Source organism: Carcharhinus amblyrhynchos, chromosome 5 (genome assembly GCF_965287045.1).
Source record: "Carcharhinus amblyrhynchos chromosome 5, sCarAmb.v2.hapA, whole genome shotgun sequence".
Lineage (NCBI taxonomy): Eukaryota > Metazoa > Chordata > Chondrichthyes > Carcharhiniformes > Carcharhinidae > Carcharhinus > Carcharhinus amblyrhynchos.
In genome coordinates, this window is record NC_137328.1 from 49,655,719 (window position 1) to 49,676,733 (window position 21,015).

General features: G+C 40.4%; 1 protein-coding gene across 2 annotated transcripts; it reads left to right on the forward strand.

Annotated features, from left to right (window-relative positions):
- Positions 1-9,880: 9,880 nt before the first annotated feature.
- On the forward strand, positions 9,881-19,581 carry nfil3 (nuclear factor, interleukin 3 regulated). 2 transcript variants are annotated; one of them, XM_080188749.1, is made up of 2 exons: positions 9,881-10,184; positions 17,518-19,581. In XM_080188749.1, the coding sequence occupies exon 2, from the start codon at positions 17,781-17,783 to the stop codon at positions 19,284-19,286; it is 1,506 nt and encodes a 501-aa protein (XP_080044875.1). In that variant the 5' UTR covers positions 9,881-10,184; positions 17,518-17,780; the 3' UTR covers positions 19,287-19,581. The 2 variants fall into 2 exon arrangements, with proteins under 2 accessions (XP_080044875.1, XP_080044876.1); XM_080188750.1 differs by lacking the exon at positions 9,881-10,184 and adding an exon at positions 10,406-10,549.
- Positions 19,582-21,015: the final 1,434 nt, after the last annotated feature.

The following is a 21,015-nucleotide window of genomic DNA, read 5'->3' on the forward strand; positions in this document are numbered from 1 at the left end:
GTATCTGAGGAGTTGAAAATGGTATGTAATTATCATTGAACATCCTCACTTCTAACCTTTTTTTGGGAGGAAGGTTATGATGAAGCAGCTGTAGATGGTTGGCCCTTAGACACTACCCTGAGGAACCCTGGCAGCGTTGTCCTGGGGTTGAGATGATTGACCTTCAAAAACATCAGCCAACTTCCTTTTATTTCATTAATGACTCCAATCAGAGGGGTTTCTCCATGTTTCCCATTGACTCTAATTTTGCTAGGATTCCTTCATGGCAAATTCAGGCAAATGCTACCTTTAATGTTGCAAACAGTCACTGTCAGCTCACTTTTGGAATTCAGTTCACTTGACCTTGACTGTAAAAAAAAAAGTCTGAAGCCAATTGGCTCTGACAAAACCCAAACCAAACATTAGTGATGAAGTTCCACTACTAGCCCTGTACATGATACCATCCATCATTTTACTGATTGAGAATAGTTAATTGATCGAGTTGGATTTGTGCTACTCTTTGTGGACAGGATATACCTGGACAATTTTTCACATCGTTGGGCAGTGTTGTAGTTGCACTGAAACAGCTTGGCTAAGGGCAGGAGTAATTCTGCAACATCACTCTTCAATATTACAGCTGGGATGCTGTCAGGGCCCACATGACATCACATGGAGTGATTTGAATTGCTTGAAGACAATGATGCTGGGAGCTCAAAGAGACCAAGATGGTTCATCCACTCAACACCTCTGGCTGAGGATAGTTGCCAATACATCAGCCTTGCCTTTTGCATTGACATACTAGGCTGCCCCATCATTGAGGAGAATGTCTTTGGAGCCTTCCTCAGGTTAGTTTTTAATTGTATATCACCAGATGTAGCAGGACTGCACAGGTTTGATCTGATCTGTCAGTTTTGGGATCATTTAGCTCCAGTTATTACGTGCTGCTTGCACTGTTTAGCATGCATCTAGTCCTGTGTTCCAGCTTCACCAAGTTGGACTCTTATTTTCAAGTATGCTGGTGCTGTGCCCCATACATTCCTCATTGAACCAGAGTTAGTACACTGGCTTGATGGTATTGTTTGTGTGAAACATATGCCAGACCTTAAGCTTACAGGTTGTGGCTGAATACAATTTCTGCTTCTGCTGATGGCTCACAGTGTCTCATGGATGCCCAGTTTTGACATTCTGGATCTGTTTTGAATCAGTCCTGTTTATTATCATGGTAGATAATGAAAGATGTCCTCCGTGTTATGTGGGAATTTGTCTCCACAAAGACTACATGTCGGTCACTCTTCCCAATACTGTTATTGACATTTGCATCTGTGACAGGTTGAGAAGGACAAGATCTAGTAGATTTTACTCTCTTGTTTGGTTTCTCACCACCTGCCACAAGCCTGGCAGATATGTTCTTTAGGACTTTGGACACCTCAGTCACTAATATTGTTACTGAATCACTCTTGATGGGCATTGAAATGGCCTTCCAGAGTATATTCTGTACCCTTGCGTTTCTTTCAAGTGGTGTTCAACACTGCAGAGAACTGGTTCAACAACTGAGGGTAGGCAGAAATTGCTAATCAGCAGAAGATTTTGGTTGTCCAGGTTTGTTCTGATGCCTTGAGACTTCATGGGGTCCAGAGTTAATGATAAGGACTCAGGGGGCACTCCCTCCTGTATACCATGGTGCTGTCACTTCTGGTGGATCTGCCCTGCTGGCAGGCCATTGTCTGCAAGATTCAGAGAGCATGACTGTGTCAGGTTGTTGCTGTTAGTGGGTGAATTTTTCATGTTCAATGGGTTTCTGGTGCCTAGATCGATTGCTAGGTGGTCTGTCCACTTTTAGCTTTATTCACCTTATTCTTATTCAACATACTGTGAGGAAACTTAGACTCTTCAGTAAGCATCTGAATTCCCAAATTAGTCAAGGACTTCTCACCTCAATCCTTGGTCTTAAACCAAGACTAATTTGGATTCCTGACAGTAATTGGATATGTAAGCTCCAATCACGTATCCTCTGGCCAAATGAATTGCCACCACTGCTTGTCATAAAAACATATTATTTATTACACCAGGGTTGCAACCCAAAAATAGAATGAATGCTATCATTACTTCTTGTCACTCCAGTTAGGCCACCTTAATGTTATTTCCAGAACTTTGCTATTTACAATTTTACCCATTAGAAACATAAACTGCTAGAACATCTTTATTTGAATTGTGATTCGTAAAGGAGTTATGTTGTAATGCTAGGAGTTTTATAACTATGCTCAGTTCCTGAAATAGCAGGGAACATTTTGTGCCAGCATTCTGATCAGCTGACCTCTTTAGATTCTGTAGTGCAATCTTTTCCGCCTTTCTAACTGAAATGAGTTTAACTTTTTTTTGTGGATTTTTTTAGTAAAATTATGTACATGACAATATGACCATTGTGCTTTAAACATGACGTGCCATCATGTGACATTCTTGTATATTACATAAATTTAATACTTTTCTACAATAACTGGCTGATTTTAATGAATATAGTCTCACACACAAGTAAAATCAAATTTAAATTTCACTAATATTTAAGAGCCTTCCTTTCAAATGTCTTCCAGATGTTAAGCGCTACTACATTGTGATGCTTCCTCTGAAAGTTTACCAAGCCACGCCTGCCATGAATTGCACACATTAGGAAAATCTTTAAAGTGTGTAATTGTATCCATATAATGAATATCTCCAGTTAAATTTTGATGACACTCCCAACAAATGCTGCCAGTGCCTTGATCTGCTTAATACTTTGATTGCAAGCAATTATAGGCACATAACGTAACAGGAAAGCATTTTGTATTTAGATGGAATCTGCTGGCTCAACAATAACTATGTGGGATGAAATTGCACTGCTACATTATAACAAAGACAGTGCCCCATTTAAAATGAACACCAACAGGTTGTGTTTTCACCACTTCAATTAACCTTTGTTAGATTAGCAGATAGGCAATGTTTTTGGGACTCTGCTCAAGGCTGTCCTGTAACTGTGAGTAGGATGAAATCTAAACTAAAGGAATTTGCACAGTCACGGAAGACTAAGGTGACCACAGAGCTGATGGCAAGAATATACTCGAGGAAAGGGAGATCACAGATGGGACATAGCTGAGACAGAATTAAAAACAGCTTTTTAAGAAGTGGATATGTGAAGCCAAAAAAACAAATTAAGTTACTGACAATGTCAGTTAGCATTGGGTCAAATAAGATATTTGTGCAGTCAAGCTCAAATAGGTTGCCACAAACACTCAGGCTTTTCCCTGCATATTATTGTGACAAAACGAAGGGCTGCTTTTTACCTGATGTAAGAAAGACCTGCTGCCAGGACAATACAGTTTCTGAAACTGCATGGAAAGACAGTGGGACCTTGGGAGTGATTTTACTGACATGGGTTAGTTAAGTGATTGCCACTAAGACTATTGCCCAATTAAGGGTGATGGTCTGCCTCTGAGGGCTGCTGGCAAAATTGGGGAATCGAAGGGGGAGGAGCTTACATGTTTGGGTGGCCTCAAAGGGTCTCTAGTGGAGCTGTGAAGGTGACCATTGTCCCTTGGTAGGCTGCTTCATGGGCCTTGGGGTGGCCAGGAGGAAAGGCCCTTCATCTGCTACCTGTGCCAGGAAGCTGCTGGAAGGCACTCTGTGCTTGGTGCTCTCCCCATGCAGTGGAGCCTGTACCGACACCAGTAACAGAATCATAAAGGGTCTGTTAATTGTACAAACATTTGGCCACCTGCTTCCACTTGGCAGATGGCTAAGGTACTTCCATTCCCACTTCTGGGAATATCCTGAGGTGGTGGAAAGGTGTTGGGCTTTCCTCGTGATGCTTTCTGCTGTCAATTTACAACCCCTCCTACTGTCCAGCCTGTGAGGTTATCCATTTTGGTAGGAATAACAGCAAAATGGACTATTATTTAAATGGTAAAAAATTGCAGCATGCTGCTATGCAGAGGGATCTGGGTGTCCTTGTGCATTAATCACAAAAAGTTGGTTTACAGGTGCAACAGGTAACTAAGAAGGTAAATGGAATTTTGTCCTTCATTGCTAGGGGGATGGAATTTAAAGAACAGTGAGGTTATATTGCAGCTGTATAATGTGCTGCTGAGGTCACACCTGGAGTACTATGTACAGTTTTGGCTTCCTTACTTGAGAAAGGATATACAGGAGGGGGTGCAGTGAAGATTCAGTAGGTTGATTCTGGAGTTGAGAGTGTTTGTTTATGAGGAGAGGCTGAGTAGACTGAGGCTGTACTCATTGGAATTCAGAAGAATGAGGGGAGCTCTTATAGAAACATATAAGATTATGAAGGGAATAGATAAAATAGAAGCAGGGAAATTGTTTCCACTGGCAGGTGAAACCAGAACTAGGGGGCATGGCCTCAAAGTAAGTGGGAGCAGATTTAGGACTGAGCTGAGAAGGAACTTCACACAAAGGTTTATGAATCTGGAATTCCCTGCCCAGTGAAGCAGTTGGCGCTACCTCATTGAATGTTTTTAAGGCAAAGATAGATACAGTTTTGAATAGTAAGGGAATTAAGGGTTATGGTGACTGGGTGGGTAAGTGGAGTTGAATCCACGAAAAAATCAGTCGTGATCTTATTGAATGGTGAGCAGGCGCGAGGGGCCAGATGGTCTATTCCTGCTCTTAGTTGTTATGCTGTTACATTCTTATATTCCAGGGGATTGATAAAATTGTAGCCCGTAACTCAGCTCACAGTAACCTATTTTCTCACAGCAGCTCAAAAGCAATAGTTCCCTACTTGCGTTTCTCAGTTCACTAATGTGTTTTGGGTTTTTAAAACAGAATTTTAACACCATCTAATCATTCTTCCTTAATTTATCTTGTCTATTTTATTATTGTGCCTTGTACCATGCATCTTGACCCTTCATCTTCACTCAGTCTAGTTCCCAAATGGTGGTATTAGATACATCCATTGCGGTTTTGGTAATTGTGATACAGATACTATTGCAAGTATAAAAAGGGATAGCTATGAAAAATGAACTGTAATGATACAATTCTACTTCAGTGGAGTGATAAATTTCTCTTCTAAAATCCTGTTTATAATTGCCTGCATGTTGTTTGTCAGCTGTGGTTACTACAGCATGAATATCTGAAATGCACTTTTGGCAGATTAATTTTGTTAAATAAAAGTAATGTAGCTCACATTATTTTGGTCTCTATTTACTTGTCTGGTAATGGTCACTTTAAGATATTCATAATTTGAAACTAATTTGGTATTACAAGCAAAATAGAGATCAGCCTGCTGACACAGTTGTCTTTCTAGAGGAACATAGAGCAACATAGAAAAATTACAGCACAAACAGGCCCTTTGGCCCACAAGTTGAGCTGATCATATCCCTCCCTACTAGGCATACCTATAACCCTCAATCCTATTAAGTCCCATGTACTCATCCAGAAGTCTCTTAAGACCCTATTGAATTTGCCTCCACCTCCACCACTGACAGCAGCCGATTCCACTCGCCCACCACCCTCTGAGTGAAAAACTTACCCCTGACATCTCCTCAGTACCTAGTCCCCAGCACCTTAAATCTGTGTCCTCTCGTAGCGACCATTTCAGCCCTGGGAAATAGCCTCTAAGAATCCACCCGATCTATACCTCTCAACATCTTATAAACCTCTATCAGGTCACCTCTCATCCTTTGTCTCTCCAGGGAGAAAAGACCGAGCTCCCTCAACCTATCCTCATCAGGCATACCACCCAATCCAGGCAACATCCTTTTAAATCTCCTCTGCACCCTTTGAATAGCTTCCACATCCCTTCTGTAATGAGGCGACCAGAACTGAGCACAGTACTCCAAGTGGGGTCTGACTAGGGTCTTATAAAGCTGCAGCATTATCTCCCGACTCCTAAACTCAATCCCTCGATTTGATGAAGTCCAGTACACCATACACCTTCTTGACCACATCCTCAACCTGCAAGGCCGATTTTAAGAGTACAATGGACCTGGACCCCAAGATCCTTCTGAACGGCTACACTGCTAAGAGTCTTACCCTTGATATTATACTCCGTCATCCCATTTGACCTGCCAAAATGGACCACTACACATTTATCCGGGTTGAAGTCAATCTGCCACTTCTCTGCCCAGTCTTGCATCCTAATTATGTCACACTGCAACTTCTGACATCCATCTAGACTGTGCACAACACCACCAACCTTCATGTCATCGGCAAACTTACCAACCATTCCCTTCACTTCCTCATCTAGGTCATTTATGAAAATTACTAACAGCAAGGGTCCCAGAACAGATCTCTAGGGCACTCCACTGGTGACCAACCTCCATGCAGAAAAAGATCCATCCACAATCACTCTCTGCCTTCTGCAGGCAAGCCAGTTCTAGGTCCACAAGGCAACAGCCCCTTGGATCCCATGCCCTCTCACTTTCTCGAGAAGTCTTGAGAAAGACTCTCAGTAATTACTATGAATATATTACTATGAATATTGTCATTTTATTAACAAAAGCAAAAAGATTTATTGCTGTTTGTCATATTGTTACCTCTGCCACTAAAAGTGGGTGGAGATAACCTTTGTTGTTAGTCAGTTTGTCTATTCCCATTCCAAATCTTTTTTTGCACCTAAGGTAGGCTTTTGCCTGTTTCCGTAGTTAGTTATTCCTGGAGCAGGTCACTAGTCTGTCACCAAAAGCTTATAGCTTGAGGGCCAACATTCCACATCAAACGTGGCTGACCAGGAGTCTCTCCCACTCCCACCAGCCATTGGCATGTTGGAAGGACATTGCAGCGTTTACATTCAACCTGTTTTGACTGCATTATGAACATACCTTCTGTTTGTCTCTAAACAATATAAACTTAAACTAATGGGCAGATTTCAATGAAACTTGGTACACAGATAAAGAGATGGCCCTAGGAATAACTAGTTAGTTTCTGGTGAAGGTGCAGATCCACATCCTGGACTATTTTAAAGGATCCATTAACTTGGGAGATAGAGCAAAATAACTTTTTTTCTGAATATTGTAGTTGTATTTGGAATGTTGCCGATTGTCTCCGCTGCTGTGGTGGAATTTGTCACATCTGTTAAAATGTGAACTGAGTTTTGAGAACAGGGTGTTGGACATGGATTGGCAGAAGCCTCCCCAGTGAGATGGAAGCTCTTAAAATGATTTATTTTTTCAACTTTGTAGTTGCAGAGCATGAACCAGGTAGGGAAAAGCCTCAACAAAGAGTTGCTTAATTGTATTCCATTGAGTTAACACAGCAATAGCAGAAGTTTGTACTATATCGAATGCCTTATTCATTTGTTAACATGTACATTGGAAGTGATTAAAGTAACATTGTTTTTAATAATCGTTACCAAAAATGGAACTCTGGCAGATCTAACCATTTAGTAAAATTGACTATATAGTACAGATAAAAATTAATTGCCATTTTAAAACTTGTAGGTTTTAAAAATTCTTCAGAATAGGATTGATACCAATAGTAAAAATGTGGCCTAGAATTGTACACCAAAATTTTATACAACATTAGTGCCTTACCAAAGCACAGAACTTGCAATAAATGCACCTGTAACTATAAAAATTAACATCTGAAGATATGCAACTAACATTTAGCACAAAATGTTTAAGAGAAATGGGCAGCATCGTGGCACAGTGATTAGCACTGCTGCTTTACATAGCACCAGGGACCTGGGTTTAATTCCTGCCTTGAGTGACTGTGTGAGGTTTGCATGCTCTCTCTGTGTCTGCATGGGTTTCCTCTCACGGTATAAAGATGTACAGGTTAGGTGGATTGGTCATGCTAAATTTCCCCTTAGTGTCTCAAGATGTGTTGATGAGAGGGGAAAATGTGTGTGCTATGGGAATGGGGCAGGGGATGGGGCTGAAGTAAGATGCTCTATCAGAGAGTTAGCGCAGACTTAATGGGTCAAATACCTGCCTTCTGCACTGTAGGGCTTCTGTAAAACAAAAATGTAATCACGGAAGCTCATTGATTCTTAATACACATCATTCTAATTCCATAAAAAGAAAAGAAAAAGCACGGTGCTGGTCTCAGTGAGGAAAAATATTTTTATACCTTCATGGCATGTGGGCGTCACTGCCAAGACAAGCACTTATTGCCCATCTCTAATTTGCCTTGAGAAGGTGGTGGTGAACTGTCTTCTTGAACTGTTGACTCTGTGGTGAAGGTACTCCTACAAGGGTGAGATTTTTGATTCAAAATGGCTCCTGGTAAGCAAGTGTAGCTCAGCAAGCATACAGGTGATTGGAAGACAGGACTTGGTGTGAGTTATTATACAGATAGCATAGGTTTGGATGACTTCAAGTTTATGAATTTAGGAGACCAGCCAGGATAGCATTGGAATAGTCAAGTCTGTAGGTAACAAACGCATGAATGAGAGTTTCAGCAGCAGATGAGCTGAGCTGTGTGATGACTGGCAATGTTATAGAAGTGGAAATAATAACTATTTATTTGAAAGTTTACCTCTGGTCAGTTGCCATACCAAGTTTGCAAACAAATTGGTTTAGTCTCAAACTGTTGCCAGAGGAGGGTGGAATTGGCTTCAGTTGTCCCAATATTTAATTGCAGGAAGTTTCTGCTGATCCAGTAGGATGTTGGAAAAGCAGTCTAATAATTTAGCAACAGTGGAGGAGACAGGAGGCAGGGGTGAGGTAGAACTCAGTTTCATCATTGTACGTGTGAAATTAACGCTGTGCTTTTGGATGTTCGAGGGGCAGCTTGTAGATGAGAAATAGGGAACCAAGGATAGATCATTGGGAAATACCAGAGCTAACGATGTGGGAATGAAAAGAGAAGCCATTGCAAATGTTACTCTGCAAAGCGAAGAATAGAACCAGGTGAGAGCAGTTCCACCCTGTTGGGTAATGGTGGAGGATGGGCTGCTCAAAGGCTCCAGAGAGGTGACAAGGACAAAGACAGAGTTTACTCAAAGCAAAATGCTGCAGATGCTGGAAATCTGAAATAAAAACAGAACATGCTGGATAAACTCAGCAGGGGGAGAGAGAAACATAGTTAACAGCCAGAATCTTACCACTCTTCGTGCTAGTGGGATTTTCCTATCCTGCTTCAGTAAACAGATTTGGCTAGCTGCCAAATTCTCCAACCTCCCTGCAGCAGGAGCATGGCATGAGTGGCAGGTAAGATTGAGCCTAATGTTTCAAGTCCATATGACCCTAAAGTTAAAGTTTATTAGTGACAAGTAGGCTTACATTAACACTGCAATGAAGTTACTGTGAAAATCCCCTAGCCACCACACTCCAGCGCCTGTTCGGGTACACCAAGGGAGCATTTTGCATGGCCAGTGCACCTAACCAGCACTTCTTTCAGATTGTGGGAGGAAACCAGAGCACCCAGAAGAAACCCACACAGACACGGGAAGAAAGTGTGAATTCCACACAGACAGTGACCCAAACTGGGAATCGAACCCAGGTCCCTGGCGCTGTGTGGCAGCAGTACTTGCCATTGTGCTGCCCTTAATAGAAATGGTTTACTTTTGTTGCAATCACATAAAATGCCAATTGTTACACTGGTAAGAGGAAGAGCCATGAGTTTCTTTGTAAATTGACATTTTTCACTGGTTTATTTTTGATTTTATATTTTCATTTTTTAAAAAAAGAAATACAAGCGCACACACACCATAATCACTAAACTTGAATTCCCTCGTTCTTCTAACTTCCTTTCATTGTGTCGGACTACCTTAAGCCGAGATCTGGCAATGTCCCTGCTGGATGTTCCCTAAATAGCAGTTCAGTGAGATCAGCACCCCCCTCCGTCTGCGTCCGTAACTCTATTTCTCTCCAGTTATGCAACAGCGTGTTATACTGTGCCGCTTTTCAACCTAACCCAGTGCGCTCTCAGCACCCGCCCCCTCTCTGCCCTGGTTCCGGCTGCATTGGCCGCTCCCCTGCTCCCCGCCCGCCGCTCCTCTCCGCTGTGCGGTCGAGCGCGCTGCCAATCAGGCCGCTTCCTTCTCCATTTGTTCAGGGTAGGTTGTTCGGCGGCTGACCTACTAACACAGATCTCGGGCACCATCAGCATCAGACAGACGGCTCTGTGAGCAGAGGCACGGCGAGCTTTCAATGGGAAGTGGAGAAGGACGGAAAGAGGGCTAAAGAAAAGTAAACACAGGTGGACTTGCAGCGCCCACGGCCAGCTCCTCTTCGCCACTTAAACTGCGGGACTTGATGCTGTTTCGCGAGGTAAATGTTAGTTTGATTGTGTTTTGCTTTCTGGGGCAGTGCATGTAATAAAACTGGATTTAATCTCCGCCTGAAGGCGCAAATCTCCAGAGCGGCAGCGTTGCCGCGTCTCACTCTGCCGAACAGCTTCTATATATAAATTCTATATTTATAATATCTATCCATAGAGGCTAGACACTGACCATAACCATCCCATTATGTAACCACAGGAACGCTGATCGCCCTTGTAACGAGGATCGAAGTGTTCTGTGTCTTGCCATAAAACTAAAGAGAGAGGAGGGAAGAAACCTCAAAACACACACAAAAGAACGCGGTAGTCTTAATTTTATAACAAGGAGTTAGGACGTCTGTGTCGCAGATTTCATGTACGTGTATGCAATGCTGAACAAACAGGTTGGCGTGTGTGTAATGGACTAACTATTTCTTTATGTGACGAATTCCCCATTCTCGTGTATATTTTTATGGCATTATTGCGTTATTATTAATAGGTTGTTCGCCTGCAGAGCACATCCTGTGCCTTGTACTGTAGGGCTTGTTCTTGTAAACATTGCATAATATAGCCATTATAAAACGCTGGCAGCATAAAGAGGCTGAATGGGCGCTTTTGTAATCCTGGTATTAGGAAATTAGGACACGGGGGCAGTTCTGTCTTGTCCTTTTTTTAAAAAAAAGAGAAGTATTTCTAAATAGTTAAGTAAATATATGCAACGTTGTTTTGGAAACGGTTCCCGCTGTAATACAACCCAAAGCTTTTTTTGGGGGGGGGGGAAATGAGATTCGACAATTCCCAGGACCTTGCGTTACTCACACACCGGTTAATTGATCCGCTCAAATGTATCATTCATTGTAGCAAGTGGCTGTCCCGTCCCTTTGAAGCCAAGCACGCCTGTTTGAAAATGTTGCATAACGTAACCGGGAGGAGGGAAAGGTGAGAGTCGAAAGGCAGGGTTTCTACATTCGTGCAGCCGCTTACCAGCAAGCGAACACAAAGCAGAAACGCTATAGTAAAGGCTTGGGATTGTTTTGTGTGTCGATGACCCGGGAATCCATGGAATAATACTTCCAAGGAGTAAGCATTGAAATTTATAATCCGCCTACTGGAATGTAAGCGGACCTAGATGTCTTCTTTGGCTCCTATCTTCCAAAAAAAACTGAGAGAAAAGCTTTGTGTGTTTTTTTTAAAGTTTTAGCCAGATGGCGCGGCTCCCCCTCCCAGTACAAAGGAGTATGTTGTAGGCGTTGGTGTTGGGAACACGTGAAGGGCAGCGGCTACATTCCTTTGTTCAGGGCGGATCGGAGTGAAGAGCGAGGCGAAGAGCTGAATGAGGATGAATCAGCCGCAGGATCAGCACGGATGCTGCTTTAGTCACGTATCCTGACTCTTACTGTCGCAATCCAATGAGAGGGAGAGAAAACACAAACACACGCACACATACGGAGGTACATTATTGTTATGAAGCAATTGCTTCAGGATTGGCACATCTCACCAGAACATTTCATCAGTGCAGTCAAAAACACGCTTAGCGTTCTCAACGCATTCAATAACATGGGGAAGGGAAGGGTACTTACTGGCTGGCACTCAACAGAAATCGGAGAGGCTTTCTTAAGACCCATTACTTTCGCTAAAGTTTCCTTTTCCCCTCAAACCCTCGTTGTAATTTTATTTAAAAAACACAATGATTCAATAACATGTTGATAGGTGGAGGGAAAGCTGGTGTGTTTTTTAAAATCCTGTTAATTTCTATTAATACGCATTCATCGATGTTCTCGTTATTTAAAAATAATTACCATGCCCAATTGATTCTGGATAATTCGGTCTCTTACTGTGTATTTACAAAAGATACAGATTTTTTCCCATTGCTGTATAGAGGAGTTTTCATGGTCAAACTGCCTCGATTGTACTTGTTTTGCTTTAAAAAAAAGTAAGTACGTTGTAGTGTTTAAATTGTGTGTCACTATTATTGTTGACCTGACAGCAGGTCTGAATTGTGTGTGGCTGGTTAAATGGGTCATTTGGGATAATGGCTTTATTTCCCCGGTGCTGTGTAATGTTGTCATTCGATCGCTGAGTTGCAATGCGGGGAAAGTTCTTCGGGTGGCGCCACCGTCACCTTCCCTTCTGTACAGCACTTTGTCATTCAGGGGGCAAAACAGAAACTTGTCCCTCTAACCCAACGCCCGTCATTATGCATTTCACATTGTGACAAAGTTCGAGGGGAAAGCGAATTAGTCACTGAAAAGTATTGACATTGATGCCGCAGAAATTACTGCCGTGTTTTCTGGGCCATATGAATCAAAATTTTCTTTGAAATTCAAATTAGCTTTACGCAGCATTATGGCCAGGGCTGGTCCCTCTAAACCACTGTGGGTTGCAACACTCTGTACATTCTTTATCCCCCTCTGCCACTTGACTGATATTTCCTTTCATTAACCCCCTCTCTCCTGAATCACGCTGGCAGGTTTTTGGCTGGTTTTGATACAGCTCTTCCCATTGGTCTAACACTTTGGTGTCATCAGTAATGGTCAAAATTCAGTTTTTAAACCGATTGTAGCATTTCGCCCCAGCACCTTGGCTATGATTAGCTAACAGCAGTCTGACCATATTTTGGCTGGGTAATATGGTACCCTGCCAAACTACACACATCATTGATCTGATGAGCTATTAGGATCTTACAATGTTCAATAAAATATACATCATATTAGGTATGGTGAATGAATTTACAGTACATTCATCTTTTTTGGCAATAAGAAATTATTACTGAAAGTCATTATTTGCACATTTTAGACATTAAACAGTCTTTATGAAAAGTGGCACGACAATGTTTTTTATATATTTACTTAAAGTGAGGTCAAAATCTATCAAATTACAGTAAATATTGTAATCGTAACTATTATGATTTAAAAAAATCAATTGGAAAACGACAATTTCAATCCAGTAATCAAGTCTACTCTATTAATAATAGAAAAAAACATAGTTACAGTTGAGAATCACAACAAATTTAAGTTTTTACTTTGGATACACTGGGTAGTTTTTTTTTGTTTTCTACAAATGGTTTTACAGAATAAAGGTAAACAAAATAATTATGCTGCTTACATTGGTTATAGTTTATGAATAGACCCAAACACTAAGCAGATTAACTGATCATTCACCTCGCTAGTGCAGTATATTTTTGTTTTTGAGTGGTCATGCTATTGTGACATAAGTAGTAAAACATGTAGCCTTTACATGACGAGGTCTTTGCCATTATTTAAAAAGCAATATGAACATGCTGGGGTCAATTGAATTAGTTGTACGAAGGTTTTCAATCAATTGAATAATCAGTTAATATATTTAATTTGTATGATCAAAGCTAAGAAATAAACAGTTCAGTAAAAGGTAATGAATGGGTTAGTAAATATTGTAATTCTTTATGAAACAAATTGTGTTTTGTTTCTCTCTGTGAATATGGAAATAAAATAATCAGATATCAGCTGCTTTCAAGACAACATTTTAGAGCCAGGAAATGAGGGTTAACACAAATTTAATTTTCAGTAGTGTATTATGTTCAGTATATCCCAACACTTAAAAATAACACTGCAAAATGTTAGTAAGATTCATTGTGCCATTTGCGTTGATGTTAGGCAATGCAAATATTGAACATAAAAGTTGGATATGCTTTCTATTAATTATTAAATTAATTTCAGTTGTTAATTTATTTGAGCTGCAGTTCAGTCGCTATTCATTCCTAACTATTCAATAATCTAAAATAAAACCTAGAAGCAGCTCTACTAAATTTTGCACTTCCTCCTTTAAACGGTTGCAGCGAGTAAACAAGATTATGAAGGACTTCAGCTGATGCTTAAATGTTTAAGCAATATGTTTTATAAATAACCAAATTGAAATTTTTGTTGCAGGTGGTCTTGATGGTAAAAACTGAGGTAATTTACTTGAGAAAATTAATTTACCCATGATTGTTTCAAATAATCACAGTCTCTGGATCTACCTTCTTTGGGAATGATATACTTAAAAAATGTTGTATGAGGTAATGAAAATTTGAATTAAAGAAAATAACACTTAAAAAGGGGTTATGTGGTGAACCTTCCTGTAGAGTTAACAGGGTTAAAGATAACTGATCTGAGCTGCTGATAACATTATAGAATGATATATTGTATGCCCATTTCAAAAGCTATGCAGGTATCCATGATTGATGTTCTTTGAACTGGTTAAGGTAGTTTTTTAATATAAAACTGCATAGCAGGAGAGCAGTTACATTGTTAGAAAAGTGAATGCAGGTTCATTCAGTGACTAATTAACCATCACTCAGTAATAAATTAATCATCAGCAATGCTTTCAAATGAATGTCTGAAAATAGAATAAAATCAGAGTCATTTGGGGTTTTTTGACTTGAATGATAAAATTTTTATTAGGTTTCTGAAAAGTTGGCAAGTATTTTGTGCAGGCTAACATAGTCATTGAAATATTTGCCAATTAATATTTTACAGTTGTCTGGGACTGGCCACCCACCATGATCTTCTGATAGAAGATAAAGAAAATTAATGACTAAGAATTTATAATTGTTTCATTCTGCCTTAAAATGCACTCCATTTTAAAACTGAAATTTGGAACTCAGACTTAATTATCTCAGTTCCAGGGCATTACTGAGGCGTTACTCAGTGGTATCTTAGGCTCAATAATCTGCAACTGCTTCATCAATGACCTTTCCTCCATCATAAGGTCAGCAGTGGATGTTTGCTGATGACTGCGCAAAGTTCAGCACCATTTGCAACTTCTCAGATATTGCTTCTCAGAAGCAGTTTATGTGCAAATGCACAAGATCTGGACAGCGTTCAGGCCTGGGGATGACAAGTGGCAGGTAGCATTTACAACACACAAATACTAGGCAATGACCACCCCCAAGCAAGAAAATTGAACCATCTTCCCATAAACAATCAATGACTAGTTCTGTCTCAATAAACATCCTGGCAGGGTTACCATTGACCAGAAATTGACCTGGATGAGTCATAAATACTGTGACTGCAAGAGCAGATCCCAGACTAGGAATTGTGTGACAAGTAACTATTCTCCTGACTCCCCAAAACCCATCCACCATCTGCAAGGTACAATGCAGGCGTGTGCTGGAATGGTCTCCACTAGTCTGGATGAGTACAGCTTGACACCATCCAGGACAAAGCAACAAGCTTGACTGACATTCCATCCCACAACTTTCAACATTCACTTCCTCCATTATTGACACACTCTGACAGCAGTATGTGTGCCATCTACAAGATGCTCGGCAGTAACACACCAAAGCTTCTTTGATAGCACCTTCCAAATTCACAATGTCTACCACCTTTTGAAGGACAAGGACATGCATGCATGGGAATACCACCACCTGCAAGTACCCTCCAAGCCAAACAACATCCTGACTTGGCACTATACTGCCATTCCTTCGCTGCCATAAGATCAAAATCCTGGAACTCCCTTCCTAACAACAGTACAAGTGTACCTATGCCACACAGACTGCAGCAGTTCAAGAACACAGCACACCATCACCTTCTGAGGACATTAGGGATAAGCAATAAATGCTAGCTTAGCCAATGACACCCACATCCTGTGAATGAGTGAGTAAAAATAGTTACAAGACTATTGTACCCCAATTCTAAAAATTGTTTTTCGATTTTGTGAAATTTATTTCAAAAAGCAAAGTGAGGATTTTTTAAAACAGTGGGAATCGTTTTCAGTTGATGATGAGCCATGTTTTAATCTGGTGTTTGGATAGGGATGGAGGGAGGAGATTTTCTGTTGCTTCATGTCTTTTCTTGACCCAGTTTCATCAATATTGTTTTGTCAGCAACAGTGATGAACAGCGCTGTCTGGATGAATCCACTTAACAGCAAGTCTTTTATAGCTATATTTAAATACTTTTTTTTAAATTAGCCTTCACTGAAGTAAGTGCAGAGAGAATAATTTAACTAAAATTTATTAAGACTTTGTATTTACCTATGTTTGGAAGAAGTTGCGTATAATTTACATTGCTTACAGAATGCCCTTTTACGTCACAGTGCCAGCTTTAGTAAAGAAAGTTACTTCCTGGCTCGTACCTTTTGAATCATCAGTGATATCTGCATATTTTCCCAAGCGTAAAGAAAGAATGATGAGTCAAAGTAGATCTTAAACGAGAAATGCAGTCTTTATCAGTCATTTCTTTGAAAAGCCAATGATGTCATCAACCTTTATACTTGGGCCAACAAAGATGTACAATATTTTTTCTGCAGTTAATTTTGTATTTGCCCTGTTCATGAATGAAAAGTTCAAACAAATTGTTTGAAAATTCTCCATCAGATGTTGCACTTGATTATTTATTCTATCTGAATGTTAGTCACTCTAAAAAAAAATTTGGTAATAATTTCCACTTTATATCCCTCTGGGGAGTTAACTTGGTGGGTGGGATCCAGGCTGTGTGAATAATTTTCCAAGTTGTGACTAACAAAAATAATATTTTTGACTATGGTTATTTTCAGAGCTTTCAAGAAACAAAATGTTTTGTAAAATACAGAATTGTCTCTTAGATTGGTTGTGATATATTACTTGAGCAATCTTTTCAGTCTATTTTCTAATCATCAGTCTTTCACTCGTTTCCTTTGCAATGTATCTTTATTTTCTCAGCGGTCAGTATTCTGGCCCAAAACCTTGTTGGTGTGAACCCCAGACCAATGTACACCCTATACTGAATTGGAGAGATTGCTGAGGGAAAGATCACAGCTCGCTTGCAGCTTATCAGGGACTATCAGTTACACAACAGGGCTTCCCCAATTCCTTGGTGTCTTTAGATTTCAAGGTCTTGCAGGAGTAATTGCTCCTGGGAAGAAACAGTGCCTGTATGTAATTTAATTAACCAGACATGCATATCATGGAAAAGTGTCTAAAAGTGCCGCACCTCATTATAGCCACCATTTCAAATTTAACCTCGGCTGGCTGATTTTTTTCGAGTGTTAGGGAAACCCAGCAGCTAAAGGGAGACGATGTCTCCTAGACTCAGAAGTTAAGTGCCTTTCCCGGTTCACCCATGCCTGCAATTGGAGAGGCTCCAACTTCGAATAAAATTTTGCTTATTTTTAGTCTGCATTTTCTCTGAATACCCTTTTTATTCAACCTGCTGTTTAGAGAGCTGCAAAATATATGAAGTAAATAAATTAGCTTGGAAGATACCTATAAACCTCCCTGAAGCCATTGTAAAATTGATTTTAAAGAAGCATTTTCTCCTAATAAACATGATCATCAAGAAAGATGGTCCAGGAAACTGTTAACGTTGTTTTGTTTCAGAATGATTAATATCTGCTTAATTTTTTTCAGGTTATCAAGGAGACCACAGTCTGATTGATGGAATCACTCATCATTTCAGTCTCCCAAGTGAAGAAGTAATTTTTGCAGCTTTGCTGAAAACTAAGTGGTATTAAAGAATTGTGTAAGATTAGGGTCTCCGATTGCATTGTTTCACAAGCGGTGAAAGTGTAGAAATAGAAACCTGCTAATGGAAACAAAACTTCCAACAAGACACAAAATAGAAAATAGTTAACTTTTCCAACCTGTCACGGACACAGAACCAAGCAGATATCATGGAAGCCCAAAGATCCGCACTTCAGAACGAAACAGCATTGGTTGAGTCTTGCATTTCTGGGGAACAGATGGTAGTACTAGCTCCTGTTCTAGAAAATATGGCAGAATCCTTTTCTGCAGATGACAGTCTGCTGAGTGATGACCTGAGCAGTGGTTCTGTCAAACAGAAATCCTCCAGCTGCCGCAGAAAAAGGGAATTCATACCTGATGACAAAAAAGATGCATTATACTGGGAAAAGAGAAGGAAAAATAATGAAGCAGCCAAAAGGTCTCGCGAGAAGCGACGTTTAAATGATATGGTTTTGGAGAACAAGCTGATGGCATTGGGTGAAGAGAATGCACGACTGAAATCTGAACTTCTTGCTTTGAAACTAAAGTTTGGATTAATCACTGCAGCATTTTATGCCCAAGAGATACAGAATCTTGGAAATGCTTCTGGGCCAATCTTTCAAGACTACAAACCCTCTAATATAAATTTGCCTTCTTTTGCTCCTGATCATGAACGTAACTTTCTTGGAAATGGATGTATTTCAGTCATTAAACACTCGCCACCAAGTTCATTGTCGGATGTTTCAGAAATATCGTCAAATGCTCGGGAAAGTCCTCTTCTCCAAGTAGCATGTAAAAGCCCCAATGGTACCTTCAAGGTTATAAAACAAGAGCCTCTAGAGTTCAAAGTAGATTCAGAGACCTGTTTGAGAGAACCCAGGGAGGATAGTGGCTCATATGTCGCCGCTGTGTACAGAAACTGTATTGGGAGTACCTTCAACAGGAACTATTCACCGCCTTCTCTACAGATTGCTAGGTCATCAAGTAACTCACCAAGAACACCAGAAGCTGATGAAGGCACCTTAGGAAAACATGCATCTGAAGAGGATGGTGAAGATGAACAGCAAGTGCCTAAAGGCCCAATCTCTTCTCCTGTGGAACCTAAAATCGTAAACAATATCACAGTTAAGGTTCCTGAATCAAACTCTTCTGCACTGCCTCACAAGCTTCGTATTAAAGCTAGAGCAATCCAGATTAAAGTAGAGAATGTGGAGGCATATTATGAAGCACCAGAGAAACAGCCATCATCAACCAGTAATATTTCTTCTAAAATATCTTGCCCATTGAACAGTGCAGCAATGTTTAAATGCAATGCTTCAAATCCAGTACATCCCTCTTTAGCTCCTTTGTCTATTCAGGTAGCAAGCATCAATGATTGGTCTCACAAACCAGAACTTTGGCGTCAAAAAGAAAGTGAAGAGAAATTGGAAGGGCCTTGTAAGAATGTTCACCGCTCCTGTTCCCCTGTTGCACTAAGAAACCAATTGCTTGCTGCTGGGAAAGACTCTACCTACATTCATCAAGGTGTACACTTGGAATCAGAAAACTTGTACTTAAAACAAGGCATTGCAAATTTAAGCGCAGAAGTTGCTTCACTGAAAAAACTCATAGAAAAGCAGCAGGCTGCTGCTTCAGACTCTGGTAAAAGCACTACTGAAAAAAGATTTGCCAACTAAGATTGCAAACTGAAGTAAAAGTAGTAAATTTTTTATTACGTTAAATTTTCACTGGAACTGTTTTGTCATTTCACTGTAGTTAAATTGTTGCAAATGGTCATGTATTGTCTAAAGTGTACATTATGAACATTGTCTTTTGTGGATCTTGTGATACACATAGGTTGTACTGTTTGAGATTGTTCACTTCTGTGCATTCAAACACCTGATTCAAAGCTGTGGATGAATCCTTCATCCTTTTGTTTTATTGGATATTAAAAAAATTAAATATCAGGTCCACAAATTAAACAGTTGATGAATAATAAGACTTGCCTGAATTTTGTTTAACATTTCTGGGATTATCAAGAAACTGTTATGCTTGGTATTTTAGTTATTTTGGTTTAAAATGTACAATTTCATTTATAACTAGTGACTTAAGTACAATATCTGTGCAAATCCTCTTTGGTATAGCTTACATTTTAGCATACTTGTGAAGTTAAAGTTGAAGGCAGATGAATTCAAGTCTATTATAGCAAAAAGTCTCTCAACATCAGGTTAAAGTCCAACAGATTAATTTGGAATCACAAGCTTTCGGAGTGCTGCTCCTTTAATGCATCTTTTTTTTCACAAACCTAATTGAATGTGAAAAGAAAATATTTTTCTATTTGGCTTATTTTATATTTCATGCTGTTTTCTTTTTTTCTTCAGTGTTTAGGAATAGAACATTTAACATCCAGTACCAGCATCAAACAGTCTTGGGTTAATTACGTGTATAGTACAGATTGTCAAGGAAGCTTTACCAATATCTCTAAAAATATACCTTAACACCAACCAGTGACAAACAGCTCATGTTGCCTCAAAGTGAAACTTTCTACTTTTTTATGGCATACATCTGTTTAAAGTTTATTTATTTGTGTCACAAGTAGGCTTGCATTAACACTGCAATTAAGCTACTGTGAAAATCCCCTAGTCACCACACTTTGGTGCATGTTAGGGTACACTGAGGGAGAATTTAGCATGGCCAATCCAGCATGTCATTCAGACTGTGGGAGGAAATTGGAGCACTTGGAGGAAACCCATGCAGACACAGGGAGAATGTGCAGACTCTGCACAGACAGTGAGCCAAGCTGAGAATTGAACCTGGATCCCTGGTGCTGTGAGGCAGCAGTGCTAACCACTGTGTCACTGAGTATATTTCCCAAAACTTGTTTTGGGCTATATGTAATTATTTATGAGTAACAGAGATAAATTTGACCTATCCCAACAGTTTGATCTAAATCCGGCTTGCCCAAGGCCCGCATGTGGCCCTAGACTGTCCCCAGAGCCAATTTTCGAAATGCTAGTCAAACAGTAAGCTTGAGTGGAGGAATCATTGTTCCTCCAATTCAGACCACTCCTGTCTCATGTTTGCTGTTCATTAAGTTCACCAGTGAACCTTTCAGCAGCAAATGTGGATGAGGAGCAGCGAACCTTAGCAGCAGTGATTTGGGGCCTGGGGAAGCATCGGGCTGGAGAGACACGGAGTTGAGGGTCGGGAACAGAGGTGCCAGAGTCAGGGGTTCAGGAGCAGAGATGTTGAAGAGCAGAAGTGCTGGGAAGCAAAGCGCAAGAATCCAGAGCAGGATCCAAGCACGGTGGAGCTGAGCAGGAGCAGAAACCACTGGTGTCTGAATGATTGAGTGACAGGAGTGTGCGTAACAAAGTATGTATGGAGAGAGGGGGCATGGGCAGTTGTTGGGTCAAGAGTGTGTGG